The following is a 19,079-nucleotide window of genomic DNA, read 5'->3' on the forward strand; positions in this document are numbered from 1 at the left end:
TAGTATGCTGCCTATATATAGGACCCACCAGGCACCCACGTGGTATTTTCCCGCCTTTTTAGCAGCCGCGAATTTTGAATGCGATTATCCGAAGACATTTTAGTTTTGCCAGGCAAAGACTCGAACACTTTAATTGTTATTAGCTTAAACTGAATTTAAGTAAATAATAATTACAAGCACATTAATTTATCCCTAAAATAAGCACAAGTTTTACTTTGGAAGTTTATTCGTTCGAATTAAAATTCCTAGGTACACTTACGTCTTTTTCTTAAACCTAAAATTAATTGTACTAAATAAAACCAAACTCCAAGATTTCACCCTGAGATTATATTAATGAAAATTAGTTCCTTTTAAAAACGTACCAGAACATAGTATAATAATAGTAAAACATAATTTTAACACAGATTTAATTTAGTAAAATCGCAATATGTTAGGCCTATAAAAGTGTCGGAGTTAAGCCTTTCTTGACGAAGATTGTCCCGTCAATCATTCGACAAATCGAAGATGTATATTTTTTTTTTTTTTTTTTAAGTTTTTAAAAACCTCTTAGATCATAGTACAAAAATTACGTAGAAATGCTCATTTTTTTTTCGTCTTATATTTGTCGTTTACCAAACAAAATAGTCCTTGGCCGATCTACAAGTTCTGGTACTACCGCACCATCTTGTCTCCCTTAAAGGGGGACATTGTTTTCCACCCGGTTGAGGGTGTTTTAGGATTAGTTTAACCCTAGTTGATTCTCCGAAAGAACACGTCTTACTGCATGGACTCCATTCGGACCATTCGCTCACTTTACAAGGTCTGGGTAATTTTGGCTCTGAATCAAAAATCAAATTTAGTCTATGGAGAAAGACAACTATTTGCATAAAAAGTTTAAAAAACATAACCTTCAATCGAAAAATAAACTATGTCAATTTATAAATGTCAAGATTTACTAGAATATGTAAAATTAATGATAATATACTGCGAAAGGTCAGCACTATGTACTTGAATTCAATATTGTTCAAGGATAATAGCAAGCGACTACTTTTTACTCTAAACTGCTCTTGAACACTCATTATTCTCGTTTCCCTCCCCGCTTTTCCTTGGTCACGCGCGTATAACGCTTTAAACATGTCTACAGGTCTGAATTGAAAAACGATCCCAAAACCAGAGTTTGACCCCCCTGATCTGATTTCACATTACCCCGAAAATCTAGGCTCTATTACAATTTAGGGATGGACTTACTTAATCATTGAAAACTGTTTTTTATGGAAATTTATTTAGTTCCCTTTCAAGGCTATAAATGGTAAACTTAACTTACTCTTCTTCATTTTATTTCTCCTGAATTTCTTTTTGGGTTCTTGATGGTCCAAGGCCGTCGGGTTTGATATTTTATCCACTAAGTCTCGCGCTAGACCGTCTCGAGTGACGACGTCATTGTTAACCCTTGAGGAGCTACTTGCGAGTTTGGGAGGTAAAGTTTCCGATCGCCCACCTTGAACGTCAATGTCCCGCTGAAGACCCAAGAACCTCTTCAACTCAAAGTTATCCTCCTTCTTGACGAAATCCAATTCCTCCGTTTCTACTATACGCGGTTGATTCTTTTCATGTCGATGGTGGTGCGTTACGACATCCGTCTGTTTCCTAAGTTAAACGAATGTGCCCAAGTAAATTTACTTTCCACTGGTTTGGGGTCGATAAAGGTTAGTCTGCAGGGAACAGTCGCAATGGCATTGATCAACGCTTTCGAGGTTAAGATGTCTAACTGTCCCCTACATTATTTTGGTTTACGAGGGCTCAGACTGACCTTTGACCTTCTACGGGTCTGTTCCTACTTAAGGAGTTTAAGTTGTGAACGTCGTAAGTTTCTAAAAGGGTCAATCGAACAAAGGCTAGCTTGGGAAGATTCTTCTTGTGAGGATAGAAGAAAGAATTGGCAGGGTGGCTCGGGAAATGGGCCGTAATACGGGTCATTTTGGTCCTGGGTACCGTATCCCAATTGGGTGCCGTAAAAGTGAACCCGTTGTCCGTCCCTCCATCGACTGGCTCTAAATCTACTTGGATCGTTTTCACCCAATTGTGACGCCCTTCGTGAGAAGGACATAGTTCGAGACTGTCTATTCCGACAAACCAATCTGGACTGGGGACGATTCGACTCATCAGGGATAACTGCCAGGTTTAATAACATCTTGTTAAACCCTCGCTGATAAGTCTACTTGATTAAAGTTACCCTGGTATGGTTAGTATCAACCATAAACTCGGATTCTGAAACTCCAGCACCCTGTGGTATCTCTGGGGCATAGAATTCATCCAGAACACCAGTATGTCCACCTTGGGCATCTTGAACTAATCGATCTGTCTTCCCAGTCTCCAGAAACAATTTCATACCATCCGTGGCCGTCCCACCAATCCTCCACAATCTGTATTTGTTGTTATGGCTGCGTCCTTTAGACAGAGAAAGCAAATTTTTTTTCCAAGAATTTTAAAATTACTCATACACCTGTTCTAAAATTTCCCAAATAACCCTAATTTACATATTTTCCGTTACGCTTCGAAACTTTTACCGCACGATTTTTACTGGAATTTTTATTTAATATGAAAACAAGACGGTACCGGTCAGATTAGAGCCCCATTGTTAGTAAGGCTCCACTTAACGAGAATATTTTACTTGTAAAACATTCATAATCCCCTGTACGCGTCTCCTTTAACGGTACTAAGATAATTATCCGTAACTTAGACGTTACCCTTAATCCCTATCCCTTTTAAAATCACCTATGAACGAAAAATATCTTAACGCAATCGTAAAAAAAACACGAACGAAATACATCTACTTCTTTCACTACTTTTACAACAACAGGGCAAGTCAAACTAATAGCCCATCGTTTAGATATCCATCGTGGCTAAAAAGGCGCAGGGCCAATACCGGCGAGCAAGTGAATGACTTAAAAAATATAATATCCAAAAGTTACCCGAAATCCATTAGTTGAAATAATAAACAATTCAGTGCTAAATCATTGAACTTATGGAAAATAAGTATACTGTCTTTCATTTTCTCACTTAAATTTTTGGGGTCACGCGTAAACAAATGTCATAGAACATTTTCCACTCAAAATCGCCCATAGAATCTACTGTTGGAACACCCTATAGATCATTTAACTTAATTTTGAAATGGACTCAAGATCTATCTTAGGTAAATTCAAGATCTCGCGTTTGTGAGTTGTAGTTTTAACCTAATTTTCCAATGGACACGCGTTCTATCTTTGTGAACTTGCAAGATCTGGCCACTTCTTGAAAATTAAAAGCTGACTCACTGCGCGTCCCGTGTGAGTTATGAAAAAGTTGGGTTTCAGTTGGGGATCTTGGGAATGAAAAACGTGATAAACTTGAAGATTTTTCTCGGTTCGCTGGTCGTTTTAAAAGAGGGGGTGGAATGGTGAAAGTACAAGTCTGACGCGTTTGGCTGTTGGGGTCGTAATTATAGTCAAGACAGCGGCTTTATGAGGGCTTTTATTTTCCCGATGTCAGAGTTTAACAAATTATATGACGGCCGGGAGGAATCTTCCGTTGGGTCCTGGCCAATTTCGCTACCCTGACTACTATGACGGCTTTCGCATAACACCGTGGAAAGTAAAAGTATATCTATCCTTTTAAAACGTAACTTCTCTTCTTCGTGTCGAGAGACGCGGAAGAAACATGTTTAGATTTTCGGGCATTATCGCTTGAAATTAGAGCGAAGCTGTTCCGAGGCACTTAAATCATGCACTAACTAACAAATTCATGAACATTTAATCATAACAATTACCATTTAAATTAATATTAATATGGGTTTCAAATTAAAGTTATAGTGTAACATTATGAGGAGGTTACGAAAATGACCGAAAACAGCGAGCGAATGCAATAGGGTCTAATAGATTTTCCACGTTTTGCGCCAGAAAAATATTCAAATTAGACTGAATACGTACAAGTATTTGAGAAAGTGTTTAAGATATTGTCATAAGTAACATAATAACCAGTTGACGCGCACATTTTTCGTTAAAGTTCATTATAAAATAATTATAATGGATTTTTTTGGTACTTTTTCTCGGCATGAGGAAAGATCCGAGATATCTTGATTCTATGTAGATTGTAACAAAATATCTAAATGAATTTTAGGTAGGCCTATCTATCTTAGTTATATTTTGTACTTGGGCTCCAATTAAATTCTTTGTAATTTTATCTTAAGATGTTTTGTAAGACCGTGGAATTTTTGGGGCGTTTGAAGGTGCCGACGTCCCGATATCAATCAATCAAAAAAAAGAGACAATGTCAGTATAATGAGGTTGAAAGCTTTCCTTGGGTGCGCTTGCCATCGAGTAATTTTCCAACCTAGAATAACACCGTGTTTGTGGCAACTTTCCTAAATTAGTTTATCAAATTCCGTTTCTCGATCCCCCAGAGTGACGTTCGTAATACTGGCTCATGTCCCACAAATAAATTTCGCTATACCTTTTGATTTCAAGATTGCAAAAATTAAGTTTATGGTTATATAGTTCTTGAAAGGCTTGTCAAATGCAAAATCTTCCTTTAAAACAATAGTTTTCTCTGAAATTTATTTAATTTCAAGTTCGCATAGATTACGGTCACATTTTCTTGTCAATCTTCAACCGTTCAGATCTTCCCTTGATTTGCGTAGAAATTTTAAGCGGTGATTTACAGACGTCTAAAACCTAAGCTACAACGTTGCTTTTTCTGTTGAAATTCCTTTATAACATATTTGCTTTTACCTATTTTACTACAATTTCTCCCACGCTTCTTTAATTGCAAAACAATAAAACTAAACTTTCTGATCTTTCATATTTTTATTTGGTTTCAAACTTTAAAGAAAGTTCTTTCTTACCCACGACTGTTGACCACTGGGCTCTAGGTCTCCATTTGGGATAGTGTTTAGGGAATCGACTCTCCGTCCACTCCGTGACAAATTCCATTTTGTATAGAGCGGCTTGTTGACCAACGTCATCTTGACAACCGCATTTAACCGCGCGAAACAACTGAAGTAAACCAAGAAAAAACACCACCAAACTGGACATATTGACTATAAGAATTATTATGTAAGTCAAACAAATTTCGAAAGGAAAAAACGATAAAATTAATCCATTTTGTGTAAAAATTGTCAAATAAAAGTAGAGAAACGATAATTATTATCCCGGTTGTTGAGGAGTGGAAAAATTGACGAATGTTTCCATCATACGCGTGTGTTTTTCTTGTTTTTTGGAGCAGAAAAAAAGCGGCAAAATTAATGTAACCGAGTAAAACCGCGGGAAAAAATCTTTCAGCGAACTCGTGAGAAGTGGCGCGCCCGCCAAAAAATACTAATCCTTCTTTCTAGTATCTTTTTGTGAAGAAAAAAAAGTTTTCCGATCCAACCGGGCAGAGACGCAATTTGAAAAACTCTCATAAAGCTGCAGAAGCGCCTCTAGTTGTACGCGCTTCTTTTAAAAGCTTTCAAACTACTAAAAAAGAAAGAAGTTGCAAAACTTTCTTAGCTCAATCATTTAACCCTTTCTGTCTCAAGATTAACTAACTACCTTTTATACTCGGCAGAAAAAAAAGTGAAATTTCTCGAACTTTTCACACCCACCTCGATGATGAAACTTTATAAAATAATATAACGGAGTTAATTCTAAAATCTTTCTTATTCGTAACCCACTTTTTCGAAGGATTTCTTTCGTCTTTTGTTACTTTCTAGAGGATTATAAATTAAGCGCGTGATTAGCGTAACCCTTTCTCTCCATTGTTACGGAAATATTTTTGGCGGGAACCCCCCCCTACTCTATTTCAGCGTAAAGTGCGGGATGGGATCATATTCGTCGAGGGTTTATTTTTAGACTAAAATTCTAGACGCCGTCCGTTTTGCAAGCTGACTCACAGTGACTGTCTAATAGGATACCACAAGGTTTCTATTGAGTATTTCGAACGAAAACACATCGCACCCGCTTTAAAACAACACAATTCAAGCGCAGTCCAGAATGACTTTCCAAAAACACATGGTCGCGAAAGGCAGTGACATTTGACGCGCGCCAGTTCTAATTCAATCAACTCCGCGCGACTATTTTGGTGGCAAAAACAGTCTTAAATTAGGTTTGTCAATGTTTGGAAGCTTCAAACTCAAAAGCGGTGATAAAAGATATTTTCCCGCCTTTTCGGAGTAGGGAAAGGTAGACGCGAGCTTTCAATAGACGGACACAAACGCTGTCACGCATGAGCTATCGTTGATCTGGAAAATACGCGACAAATCTCGCGCGATTTTTGTTATCTTTGGCGCATGGCGGGAACAAGTTACATTGGATTTTGGCGCGCTTTCTTTTCTTTTGAAGACGCGCTAATTTTCTCAACAGATTTCTTTAAATTGAAATTAAGCTATCAATAGACAACGCGCTTCTTGTATAATAATAATAATAATAATCTAGAGCGAAATAGGGACCTATTTTTTTGTTCCGTAATAAAAAGAACTTAGGCCCGGGGGTTTTAGATCCGCGCTGGCTTCTCCTGCAGGAAGTCATCTATTATAGTCGTTTCGCAGCAATTGGAAAACCGCTGTATCGCTATGTCACTGCTTTGCTAGATGCGGCTTACCAGGGATCATTTTTTTTATATATACAAAGGAAGGGTGAATCAATTTAAACGCTTCTTTGACCTCTAACAATGTGTATCACTGGTAAGGAAAGGGTTCAGCATTGAAAGGAAAAAATCCACTTTCCCTTTAAAGTGGGGTGGGGGGAGGGGAAGTATGATAAAAGGAAGGAAAAAAAATGATCATAAACGATATAACACCATGCTTTGTTGTTATTGCGTAAAATAAGTCACCCCTTTTTTCACTGCCACCCGCCTCCATATATTTCCCCATAATTAGTCCTCCAAGACTCTTGGATGGTGTAAAAACTTGGGTACATTTAACCTACTTGGGCCCACACTGTCTAGCATATATCGCCAGTTTTTTTTTTTACTACTATAAGGTTGTAACGTAAAGGGTTTTTGAATCCGCTGTCAAAGATTTTTTTTTTTTTTTTTTTTGAAAGATCCGTCAAATGTTTTTTTCCAAGAAGCGAAGGGGATATCCCAGTTATGACAATTTTTTTTATTCTTTGATATATATTTTTCCGGGTCAGTTTTGATTTAACATAATCTGATGAGACTCTTTGAAATCTTAAATAACTCACTGCCTTCATCCTCATTAGTTAAATAATAAAATTTATTTTAATATTTTATACATAAAAATTCCAGTAAGTTAGAGTACCTGTAACAATTACACAAAATTATACAACAATCTACTTTGAATAAAACATATTATTAATCTCAATACATGTAGCTAAGTCTCCTTGCATTAGGATTAATTAGAGAAAGAATTTTCAAATTGTTATTTGAAATTAAAATCTTGCAAAAAAGAAGGCAAATTCGTGTGTTGTTGTTATATGTAAATTTTCATTGTAAGTTGCATCCACTGGAAGTTTTGGGGTCATTTTGACTCTGATGAACAGTCGCTTCTTTAACGGGTGGTAGTTCACCCTCAACTTTAGCAGCCGCTTTGGAATTTGCAGCGTCAAATGGGTTTTGTTTAACACCATCAAAGGCAGCGTAAGCGGTTGATGTCCAAGTTAGACTTCTTGATGGAAAGGAAAATTCCTCAGGGCTGACTAAACCATAAGTGGCTTTTAACTCCAGTTCAGGTGGAGTAGTTGCAACCTTCTGATGGTAAATGAATCCATTTTCTCTTTGACATTTCTCCAAAGTTCGTTGAACAACTGGTCCGAGTTTCCGGAAAAAAGCATGCTGGTCAGCTTTAGCTCCCATACCAACACCTTTCGCTTGCGTATATTCTTTGCAAAGAACTTCAGCTTGTTTGTAATATTTCTCACTCTCCAAAAGAGCGCAAACTGCATCTCCACATTTTTCCTGGGCCAGAAGATTTTCACCGCAATAACAATAAGCAAAACTCAGGTAGAATATTGACTTCATCTGCAAGTACTTTCTCCATTTTCCAGCTTTGACAGCGTCATAACGTAGTAAGGACTCTGAGGCTGTTTTAAACATCCTTGAAGTTTCATTTGCCAAGGCAGAAATCAGACTAGCAGCGTGCTTAAGCTCTACCGCTCTAGCAAGGGTTACTTCCTGAGCTTCAGCAGTGCATTGGTCAATGTAGGCGTTGATTATATTAGGGTCTAAGTCAGACCCAAACTCTCCTTTGTCCACTAATTCACCCAAATATTTATCTCGGACGGTGGTAAACATTCCTGCAGCTTTTCTAAGACAGGTATGAACCTCCTTCGCTTCCTCCATGGTTATTTCATCCTTTCCAGCAATCATTGACGCGTGCTTCATGTACCAAATACCCACATTTTGAAGCAACGATACTAACTCAAAGACAGAGTCTTGCTGGGCCAAAGGAGTGTTACCCAAAAGTGTTTGGGTCCACCGAAACCTCACAGAGTATCTTAACTTGCTTTCACCATTGGAATCATCAGGGATTCTGATAAAGCCTTGAAATAATGACAGATAACCGTTCAAAGCCTCAATTAGGGTTGAAGTTTCGTTATTTGGATTTTGTAGTTTTTCAAGTAGAACATTGCGACTGGCTTTGAGTTCACTACATAGTTTCATGGCTTCAGTATCTACCACTATCATTTTAACATTAAAGTTCACGACAGCCGTGGCCTTAAGTGGGTTTCTGTGATACCAGTACGCCATTCTTATTTGTTACGAATTAGACACAGTGCCACTGATACCCGCTACAAAAAGTTCAAAACAACAAATACAGTCCGGGTACAACCAGTTCACATACAGTGGGTGCGTGAACAAGGCTCATGAAGTGTCAGATTCTACAAATAATTCTCACACTTTAAATATTTTAATGAATATAAACAAATAAATCTTCTTAAATCACAGGTAAAATAAAGTAATTTCAAACAAATTGATTACTTTTTAAAAACAACGTCATTTTATAAGATTACAATTAAGAATGACTTACGTCATATGAGTAATCCTAACATAGTCATGAGCGTCATGGAGAGCTTTCGGTTGGGGGAAGAGTTATGATTTGTGAGATTATTTACACGTCCATATTGGTGGATTGAATGCACAAGGAAAGCTGAAATCCACCAATATGGCTGTCAGAACTGAGCTAAGAATTAGGAGGGTCTGACGTGGTATTCACAAAACTAAAAGATCTCTATAGATGTGCTTTTATCTAAACTGAACTGAGTCGAACTGCCAGAGCCTGAAAAAACAAAACACAAAGTGGCGCCATAAGGTGGTGTCTGTCCTTACTCCCTGGATCGTGAGAGCGGTGAGATTTACACACGTGGTCAGTTACCGGTCACCACTCACAAATACGGGAAGAGGTGACTTATCAGGATTCATTCCGATATTTTAGAAGCTGAACATGGATTTAGAAGAGGAATTGTAATTGGAAATCTTTTTTTTTTTGTTTTTAGAAAAGTCTTATAAGAAAAATGGGCAAGAAAAGAGGAAAGGCTGCGAAACTAGCCAAAAAATCAGTGGCTAGCGAAGAACCTGAAGATGTCAAAAGAGCACCCCATACTTTTGTTATCTACAGGGGACGAATTGGCAAAACATGCAACCAGTTGGTACTGGATTTCAGGAAGCTAATGGAACCATTCACAGCTTCTCATCTTAAAGTTCAGAAACGTAATGTGGTCAAGGATTTTGTCGCTGTGTCTGGTTTGTTACACGTCACACACATGGTTATATTTACCAAATCTGAAACCTCCATGTATATGAGATTGATGCGATTACCGCGAGGACCAACACTCACTTTTAGAATAAATAACTTCAGCTTGGCTAAAGATGTTCTCTCTTCATTGAAAAGGAGAGTTACCTACGCGAACCAGTTTTCCAACCACCCTTTATTAGTACTGAACAATTTTTCTGGTGAAGGATTACAATTGAAATTAATGACCTCTATGTTTCAAAACATGTTTCCGTCTATTAATATTAACAAAGTCAAGCTAAATACAATTCGAAGATGTTTGTTATTGAACTACGATCCTGAAACAAAAACAATTGAATTGAGGCATTACACTATTAAAGTTGTACCAACTGGATTAAGTAAACCAGTCAAGAAACTGGTTAACAGTAAAATCCCAGATTTAAGCCGTTTAGAAGATATTAGCGACTTTGTTACAGCCGGTGGAAATTTATCCGAAAGTGAAGTCGAACCGGATGGACCTTTCAATCAAGTTACGTTACCTCAGAAAATTTCCAGTAGAGGAAACGAAAAGGCTCAACAGAGTGCAATTCGACTTGTAGAACTTGGACCTAGGATGACTTTGGAGTTAATTAAAATAGAAGATGGTTTGTTTCTTGATTTTCCTCTTGAGAAATTGTTAAATTTCATTAATCTTCTGTATTTTCTTGATAGGTATCATGGAAGGAGATGTTCTTTATCATTCCCTAATTGAAAAAACTCCGGAAGAAATTAAAAAGGCGAAAGAACGCAGAGAGAAACAAAAGCAATTAAAAGCTCAAAGAAAGAAGCAACAACTTGAAAATCAAAAGAAAAAAGAAACGGAAAAACAACAAGCAACAAATAAATCCAATAAGGCAAAATACGCCAATGATAAAATTGAACGCAACAGTGAAGATGAAGCTCAAGAAGACGCTGAATGGTACGAAATGGAAACGGGTGAAAAGCCCGACACTGATCTCTTCCCAGCCATGAAAAGAAAAGCTAAAAGAAATGATGAAAGACCAGCAAAAAAGGCCAAGGTTCAACCTGGGAAAAAGAAAGTCAGTTTCCAAATTCCAAACAAGAAGACGCAAAAAGATGATGGGAAAAGTTTCAAGAATAAGAAACAAACTCAAGAAGAGCCTGAGAAGAAAGTCAAACCCGTTATGACTGTTCAAGAAGTGTTGAAACGTAGAAAGAAGCGTAAAGAAGCCAAGAAAAAGAAAGTGGTTATATCACGCAAAACCAGCATTATTTCAAAACATATTAAAAGAACAAAAAAATGACTCTTTGTATGTAATGTAGTAATCTTGATTAAAAAGAACCTATGAATTATTAAAACAAAATATTCATTCATTTGTCCGTTTTCTATCCCTGAAAGCTTGTTTTGTACATAAGCTAATGTAAATAAGTTCCACTCGCAATATTAGAGTTGTAATAAATTTATTTTAAATTAGCAACAAATGATAAAGCATGATTGAACATAATGGGGAGATTTTCAAATTTATTAATAGAGCTAAAATTAGCTTTAAATTTTAAGATGTTGGCTATCTGGCAGCCCCGCCTGCAGCAGCATCAGGCTGTGATGCTCCAGAAATCAGCAAAAATATCACTAGAGGTACAATGTACATCCACTATAATGAAAAGTAATTAAAATATTTTTAGCAATCATTATTCATATATGAGTTATTTAAAATTGATTAACTTACATATTTTGCCAAAAATGATCTATTATCACTATGTTCCCCACGTACTTTCTCAGCCTTTTCTTGTTCCACTCTCATAATGAATGTCTGAGTGTCTGGCCTGATAATTTAAGATTGCAACAATTCTGAATCACACTTGTATTGTTTTTATTTGGGCTTAAAAATACTTACACAGGAGCATTAAGCATTTGGACTAGACTGACACTAGTATTGAAGGTAATTCTATCTGGAACTATGTCTTTATTGCATTGGGTATCTGCTCCTCTAATTGCGACTCCTAGTAAATTTCCTCCTTGGTCAAGTGATAGTGTTAAAATATCAGATAATCCAGATTCATAGATGGAACACTGTTGTTAAACAAATACTATTAATAAAATCTACCTCTTACAAAATTTATAGTTCAATTTACAGCGGATGTAAATGATGTGGCTGAAACTCCATCACCTGAAGAGGACACTTTGATTCGGTAAATTCCACCTTCTTGTGATACTTTCTATTATAAAAAATATTACGTAAACATTTACTAAAATGTTTTTGTTTGTTTTTAATGAACTCACTTTCAACTTCAAAAGGTCTGAGGAGCTCATAACTCCTTCTTTGTAGTTAAGTTCGTGATTTTTGATAGACTGAATAAATATTGATCCCCTGGGTGTGTAACTTGGTGGTTGCCCTGATTCCACTGAAATATTAAGATGGTTAAATAATCGATTGAACCTTACTTCCTCCACAGCTTACAATTGTCAAATGAATGAAAAATGCTGAATGGTAGTTGACCATCGTTTTCAGTCTATAAAGAAACTTTGTCTTAATAAACCTCTCATATAATAGAGTGCTGTCAGAAGCGCCGGTGTGACGTCACCCATGCTGTTTTCCCATAAAGAAAAAACGGTAACTGTCATGGCCGCCCATTGCTTAAGGCAGACTCGTGACGTTTAACCTTGGATCTGACGTCACAACTGACAGCACTCTATAGGTGACCACCACAGCTATGGCTACCAAGGAAAGGTAATACACAGCAGGCTGGGAAATAAGGATATTTTTTAAACTAGTCCTTTGGACCAGTGACCCCCTAGTGTCTGAAATTATTTACTGGTCTCCGGACTGGTCCCAGCCTTTGCTCTCCAATAGATTTGCAACTAATAAACTGGTCCCGAGGACCAGTAACCCCCACTTCTTGAATTAAAAAACTAGTCCAAGCAATTAATAAACTGGTTTTGGACCAGAGGAAGTGTGCTATTTCCCAGCCTGATACACAGTACACTACAGCCAAGGCTTACCAATATTTGTAAAGGTACAGGTATATTTCTTTTGAAATAGATAAAAAAGTATATATCTTACCCCTTCAGTAATAGTTGTAGAAAACTTAAGCAACAAAATTAAAAGTAAATAAATACAATGTGGTAGTTGGTTTCCGCTTTTTAAGAAATTCATTTTATCTCTCGGGCTTTCCTTTACTTTCCAAAAAAGCAGACAACTTTCGCTGGGTGACTGGGTCTAGCAGAAGTCTGGGTCTGCCACACCTTGAAGGAGAGACCGGCAGTCCTTTGGCATGTTGCTGGTGCAACGTGCAAGGGGATGGAGCATTAAAGCACTTTAACTGTGACAGAGTGACTATGTGAGGTAGTTACAGTGAATAAAATTACAGACTGTGCGGCTAATTAGAGTTGTAGCTCGGGCCAAATGGTCTTGTATTTTGGTGTCAGTGTCACCCGCTGTAATATGTTTTACTTTCAAATAAAAACACTAGATGGCGCTGACAGTCCGTACTCGTGAAGTCAGCCTAGTATAATGAAAGCAAAGGCGGGGAGGGACCTTGGTAGGGAGTAGGGTGCTGGTTCAATAAAGTATTATTTCTCGTATGGGAATTGGGAACCGTAGCTTTTCTATAATTTGTACCTCTTCTGAACTAAAAAATAACTTTCAACCAATGAATAATGGATTTTCCCAAAAAATATCCAGAAGGCCATTTAAAGGAGGCAATAAATCAGAGACAATTCACTATGGTCACTTCAACAGAAAGAGAAGAATCTCTCTTTTTTTGAAAAGGTTCGAGGGGAAAGGGTAAACGTCTTTGAAGTATAGGTACATTATATAGGAGGCTGGCACTCTATCTTATCTTCCCATAGAGATTAATACAGCCAAAGGCCAAGAACTGTTATTTCCCTGTTGAAGAAACGAAAATAGTTGGCGAAAACGAAAAAAGGGTGAAAAGTCAGAAACTTTTCATTCTTTACTTAAAAAACTTTTATTCCGTTATCCACTCTCGCTTCTGGCTCGGAACATAGAGAAATCATGATGGGAGAAGTATTTTGATTTCAAAACACGGCACGGGATATGCGTAATATTTGAAATTAGCTGACTAAAAACAGCAGTTCATTAGGGTCAATCTTTTTGCAAACTTGAACCACACAAATTATTACTCGAGTCAGGTCGCCGTCTTATCCACATTTAGTTTATAAGCCATTAAGAAAGTAAAAAAATCGAAGGTTTAGTAATTTGTCTTCAGAACCAACGATGTTACATCCCTTTTTATTCCTCTATGGGTCATAAAAAAGGTTCTTCGACACACGGTTTCTATAACCCAGTGCAAAACCAGAACTTATCAAAAGGATTCAAGTAAAATTAAGTGGTAGTTTGTTGAGGGAATCGTAAAAGCCGACCAGAAGTTGTAGAAAATCTCGTATTCGCATCTGCTATACCTTATAATATCAAATGCAAAGGGAAATAACAGAAAGTGAGGCAGTAAAGTGAGCGCGGGCGACTTGTGATTCACGTGGCCTCTGGGCTTACGAAAAAAATATTTACTACACATCTTAGGGGAAAACTATATAGCGCCCGAATGCTAACGCGAGGTGCAGCATTTCATTTATCAAGTTTACTAAATTGCGATACAAAAATATTTCTTGTCATAAATTCATGATATAAATGCTGTTGAAGTATACATGCATATTTAAAAAAAAAATTACATTTGGTTTTGGTTTTACTGTTGTGCTATATAGTTTAGCTGAAAAATATTCTTATATTATTATTATATCATAAAAAGCCATTTTTTCTTCTAAAAATCCTGGTTATGTATTGCGGGTTTTTAAAACGTCCTTCTATACAAGCTGTTAAAGGCTTAGTACAGACTAAATAGGAATATGGACTGCAATACCGAGTGTAGTAAATTCTCGTTTAGAATCGAACTGTAAGTCTCTAGCGCATTACGAAGTATAGTGTCATACTTATAGAACATATCTTATGAACTTAGGACTTACGCGTATGTAAATTAAACATTAAAATCTGTATTCGTAAAAATGAAGATCAATTACACTTGTTTGTAATGAAAAAATAAGTTTGTGAACCCCTATGAGGCCCTATAAAAAGTTAGCGTATTTAAACGAGTTAAACGAACGGTTTTTCCTCTGGAGTTGAGCGCGAAACAGACGATGTTAGTGAGTGTGTGTAACGTGAATTATACCGTTCCCGCATATCAATATTTTACCACGCGTAGCATCCTAAAACACCTGACCAAATGAGGCCCATCGTTTAAAAAAAAATACGAGAAAAAACGAAATCGTAAGGGTTTAAGTTGCTGAAAAATACGATTTCTCAAGTGGCATAAGTGAAATTATAGTGCTGGAATATAAGGTACTCCTGAGTTTACAATGAAGGGTGCTACGCGATATTAGTTCCTTTTTAATTTAGAACTCTGGTTGAATTTAGTTTTGGCATAAGTAGAATAATATTTTTCTACAAGTTATAGATAGTTTTCACACATGGAGGATTCATACCATTTACACCAGGAAGCCGGGCTATCTGGAGGACAAAAGCAGACGTGTTTTTGTCCGCCAGATAGCCCGGCCTCCTGGTGTAAATGGTATGAATCCTCCATGTGTGAAAACTATCTATTGGCTATTTTGAGGTGTCATAACTGCATGGTAACGGTGTCGGTTGTAACAGCTATTCCTCTGGTTCCGATTAATCCGCTGATTTTAATCTAATACGGTCGAATTAAATTTCGAACGGACAGTCGATGGTACATTATAATAAAAGGTAACAACCATAATTATTTTATCAGGAAGGGATATCTAGTTTACTAGGGAGAAGTCATAAGATGCCTAAGTATTCACGCGCCATAGTCCCAGTCCCCCTTTCAAAATACAAGGGGGGCGTAAAAGGAGGCCGGGCTGTTTCGCCTCTTCTCAGTCGGAAAATACATAATTTTCGACATTCACGTCGCGCTGACGTGAGTTTTCAAGAACCAATGAGATGCTGGTTGTAATTTAGAGGCAGGGATTAACTCCGGACCTACATTTGGACTGGAGTTAAAGCTTGAAATGTGGCGAATTTATACCTTCTCCCTAATAAACTAGAACTTACTTCTTGATTTTATATCCGATTTTTCGAGACGCTAACCAACTCTCTGATGTTGAATAAATATAATACGGACAGGCGAGGTGTAGCCCCTTTTATCATGTATATATTCAAACCAACCGGAGTGTATATAGGTTTACAGAATTTGCCCTGATATAAAAAATATAAGTATATTCCAATTTATAGAGGTGTGAGAGACAGGACATAAGGAAGTTGATAGTATACGCGTATGGACTCTTTTTAAAAAAACGTCGGGAACTGTGATGACCTTAAACTTGGGGAGAGAAAAACGTATACGTAACGTCCTGGGCCTTCTTTAACTCTTAATAGGGTTATAGCCCTCGGTCTTAATGATTTCCGGTAAAGGGACCGAATAAGAATGCCCGCTTCGTTCTCTGACCATAAAAAAGATCTTGAAAAATCTAGAGTAAAAAAAAATAAACCAGAGCTAATATTTCACCATATAGTATTAAATTGGGCTCCAGAGACTATTGTATTCGCCTGACAGTGTGGCATACGGACGGTTCACATCAATTTATTTTTTTATATATGTATATGTATATATATAAATATATGTATACATATAGAAATCTTTACCTTAAGTTTCAATACAAATTTATTTCTGATTTATTAATATATTAATAAATTTATTTAATTAATTAATTAATTTATTTATTTAATTAACTGGACCCGGACTAATCAAAATTAAACTGAACCCTATGAATATCGATTTCTGGTATCAAATTTAATCAATTGATCTGATTAATAAGAATCTATATATCTGTTAGTGTGTACTTTGGAAAGCATAGAAACTTCAGTAATACAGAATAGTAACTTTTTAATATTAACGAACATATCAGCAAAATCCATGTGATTTCACTTTGGACTGACCGTTAATTCGCAGTTCTATGGACTTGGATATACAGGGTGTTTCTGAAAGGTCAGCTCGAGTGTTTTATTGATGACCCCCTTAAATTTAGTCAAGAAACTTCAAGGCAATACTAAATAAATTTAAGGGGGTCACCAATAAAACACTCCAAACATAAATTGTAAACACGGTGGTCCGGGCTGTAAAATGTCATAGAAAATTTTCGACTCAAAATCGCCCAAAGAACAACTCGCTAAACAGAACCATCCTGTAGATGAGAATTATAAAAATAACGCATTATAAATATTGGTCTAATGGTTTTAGTAGTGTTTAGTCAAGTTACCAGTTAGAATTTATTATTATTATTTTCTTTGAGGTAAATTTTAGTATGAGTGGGCGTAATTCTTGATTAAAATTTGGGCCCTTTAGCCTTTAGTATAAAATTAATAAGAAAATTAGTAATATTTATATCGAGGGTTCATTGGAACCAGCCGTCTATAGGAGGTGATTCAAATATACTCGGGCACGTCACGCGTCATCATATATTTCCGGAAGTAACCGCAGAAAAGAAATAATTCTTTGTAAACAGTTCCAGCAGACCTATTGGTATTACACCCTTCCTTTTTACGCAACTGGTCGGTCTGTTTAAAAGGCACGATGAGCCTCTGAAATACAGGACGTACGGCACGCGAACCACTGATGGGGTTAATAATTTTTCGTGGTAAAAAAGCTAGGGGAAAACCGCCGCAGAAGGGATCATAGATAGAATCCAGCAGTAGTTTTTTCGCGGGAACCATTATAGGGAGTGTTCTGGTCTCGTAACCCTAACAATAGGTTACAACGGTGTATAATCGCTTATGGCTCGTGTATCAATCGTGTTCATGCATTTTTTGGGGGATTTGGGAACTTGGAAACCGAAGGGGCCCTTGTAAACAACCCCTATCGTAACGCCTGATGCAACTCTTTCACAATTTTTAGGGTATTTTTAACGTTCGTCGTGCGTATTTTGTTTTTCTTTACTACATTTGTGTATCGGCAGATGCTATGAGTTATTCTATGAAGAAAAATCTGTTTTCGAGGAAGTATAGATGAATGTATACGGCAAAACAGCGGTCTGCATGTACGATTACTCAGTTCCTATCTATCATTATGATTATAATCTTGAAAAAAAATACTTCGCAGTATTGTTTTAGGGAATTTACCTTTTCGTTTTTTACCAGTACAAAATTTTAATTATGTTGGGACCTTTTGAAGATGACGAAGTGTCGGTCGATTGGGGATTCGATCAATTTATACTATAATGTATTATGTAGTATCAGAAGTATATAATACTTCTCTTCGAGAGAAGTGTACCACAAAGCGGGGTGAGTGTATAACGTCACTCTTCCCAACATCGAAACACTTAGAGCAAGGTTACTAAACCGAATCACATACACGATAAATAATTCCTTCATCATTACTCTATTAGCATTTAAATATTTGGCAAGACGCGCTTGTGCATTTTGTCGCACGTTAAGACGAGGTTTGTGGGATGATTGCTGGGGATTTAGTGCCAAACAACTATTGAATTCACCTTACGGTGCGATGCCCATTTGTAGTTTGATAAGCGGGAAAGCAAACTAAAAGGGGGAGCCTGGGAAGAATGACGTTACATAACTAAAGCATTAAGAGGATACAGACTGTCATCCTTCTTCTATTATCCCCTTCTGGTAGTATGTATTGTAGTATGTTCTAATTGACCAATTGGAGGCGGTCTTGGGAAAACCACGAAAACATGGTTTCAAAATATGGAATTTTATTCAAATGAACCTTTAAAACATCATGTTCAGAAATCGAGATTTGTAAATATCTACGTCTGAAACTCAACCCCGTGTCTACGTTTTCAATCGTTTAAAATTCTATCATATATATAAATTAAAACGTAATTGTTTTGATACACTTTAGGATATAACTTCTGGATCCTTGAAATAAAATTTCAATTCAAAATCAATAGGTGGCGCTACTGGTCCAAGTATATCTCCTTAATATCGGTTTCCCCCAATTTCCAAGTTCAGGCCCATCTCACTATGAGAATCGTACGTTTCTCTTGAATTTACTGTATGGTGTGCATCCGCTGTAGCTTCCTAGCTACTGAAATTTCAATATGTAATAGATGAACACGTTTTGGTCGAATTTCTACTAGCCAGGTCTAATGATTTCATGGTCTCCATTGTTTTTTCTAAATAGCCACGGTTTTTTTAAGTAAACAACAGATGGTTTTTTTTCCTCCACTACGCATCTGCCTTGTAACTATTACGGCTAAGAGTAAATTAGTGCCGCCTACAACAATTTTTGGACCCCCAAAAAATTTTCTTGATCCGGCTGTACATATAAAGGGATCTAAAATAAAAATTTACCCCCAAAAAAGCAGCGGTCCTACCGTCACGTAAAGACTTCTCGGAAATAA

At 36.9% G+C, this 19,079-nt stretch overlaps 4 protein-coding genes across 5 annotated transcripts; 1 reads left to right on the forward strand and 3 right to left on the reverse strand.

Moving 5' to 3' along the window:
- Positions 1-47: 47 nt before the first annotated feature.
- mspo (M-spondin) lies at positions 48-7,076 on the reverse strand. The gene is made up of 6 exons (XM_089852955.1): positions 5,547-7,076; positions 4,859-5,471; positions 2,213-2,427; positions 1,790-2,151; positions 1,304-1,626; positions 48-817 (listed from the first exon to the last, which is right to left on the reverse strand). Exons 2-6 carry the CDS (start codon positions 5,046-5,048, stop codon positions 609-611), a joined length of 1,299 nt encoding a protein of 432 aa, XP_089709081.1. The 5' UTR covers positions 5,049-5,471; positions 5,547-7,076; the 3' UTR covers positions 48-608.
- Positions 7,077-7,192: 116 nt separating this feature from the next.
- Positions 7,193-9,150, reverse strand: LOC149623748 (BRO1 domain-containing protein BROX-like). Of its 2 annotated transcripts, none has more exons than XM_089852957.1 (2): positions 8,984-9,150; positions 7,193-8,744 (listed from the first exon to the last, which is right to left on the reverse strand). In XM_089852957.1, the coding sequence occupies exon 2, from the start codon at positions 8,701-8,703 to the stop codon at positions 7,441-7,443; it is 1,263 nt and encodes a 420-aa protein (XP_089709083.1). In that variant the 5' UTR covers positions 8,704-8,744; positions 8,984-9,150; the 3' UTR covers positions 7,193-7,440. The 2 variants fall into 2 exon arrangements, with proteins under 2 accessions (XP_089709083.1, XP_089709082.1); XM_089852956.1 differs by having other exon boundaries at positions 7,193-8,834; positions 8,984-9,149.
- A 56-nt stretch (positions 9,151-9,206) lies between these two features.
- Positions 9,207-11,049, forward strand: LOC149623749 (suppressor of SWI4 1 homolog). The gene is made up of 3 exons (XM_089852953.1): positions 9,207-9,356; positions 9,450-10,329; positions 10,397-11,049. The coding sequence occupies exons 2-3, from the start codon at positions 9,468-9,470 to the stop codon at positions 10,987-10,989; spliced, it is 1,455 nt and encodes a 484-aa protein (XP_089709079.1). The 5' UTR covers positions 9,207-9,356; positions 9,450-9,467; the 3' UTR covers positions 10,990-11,049.
- Positions 11,050-11,129: 80 nt separating this feature from the next.
- On the reverse strand, positions 11,130-13,040 carry EMC10 (ER membrane protein complex subunit 10). The gene is made up of 7 exons (XM_089852958.1): positions 12,748-13,040; positions 12,145-12,196; positions 11,967-12,088; positions 11,819-11,902; positions 11,581-11,756; positions 11,413-11,509; positions 11,130-11,337 (listed from the first exon to the last, which is right to left on the reverse strand). The coding sequence occupies exons 1-7, from the start codon at positions 12,838-12,840 to the stop codon at positions 11,251-11,253; spliced, it is 711 nt and encodes a 236-aa protein (XP_089709084.1). The 5' UTR covers positions 12,841-13,040; the 3' UTR covers positions 11,130-11,250.
- Between the last annotated feature and the right edge of the window lie 6,039 nt (positions 13,041-19,079).

This window comes from Phalangium opilio, unplaced genomic scaffold, assembly GCF_054372755.1.
Source record: "Phalangium opilio isolate 3A_F unplaced genomic scaffold, DU_Popi_V2 ptg000113l_1, whole genome shotgun sequence".
NCBI lineage: Eukaryota > Metazoa > Arthropoda > Arachnida > Opiliones > Phalangiidae > Phalangium > Phalangium opilio.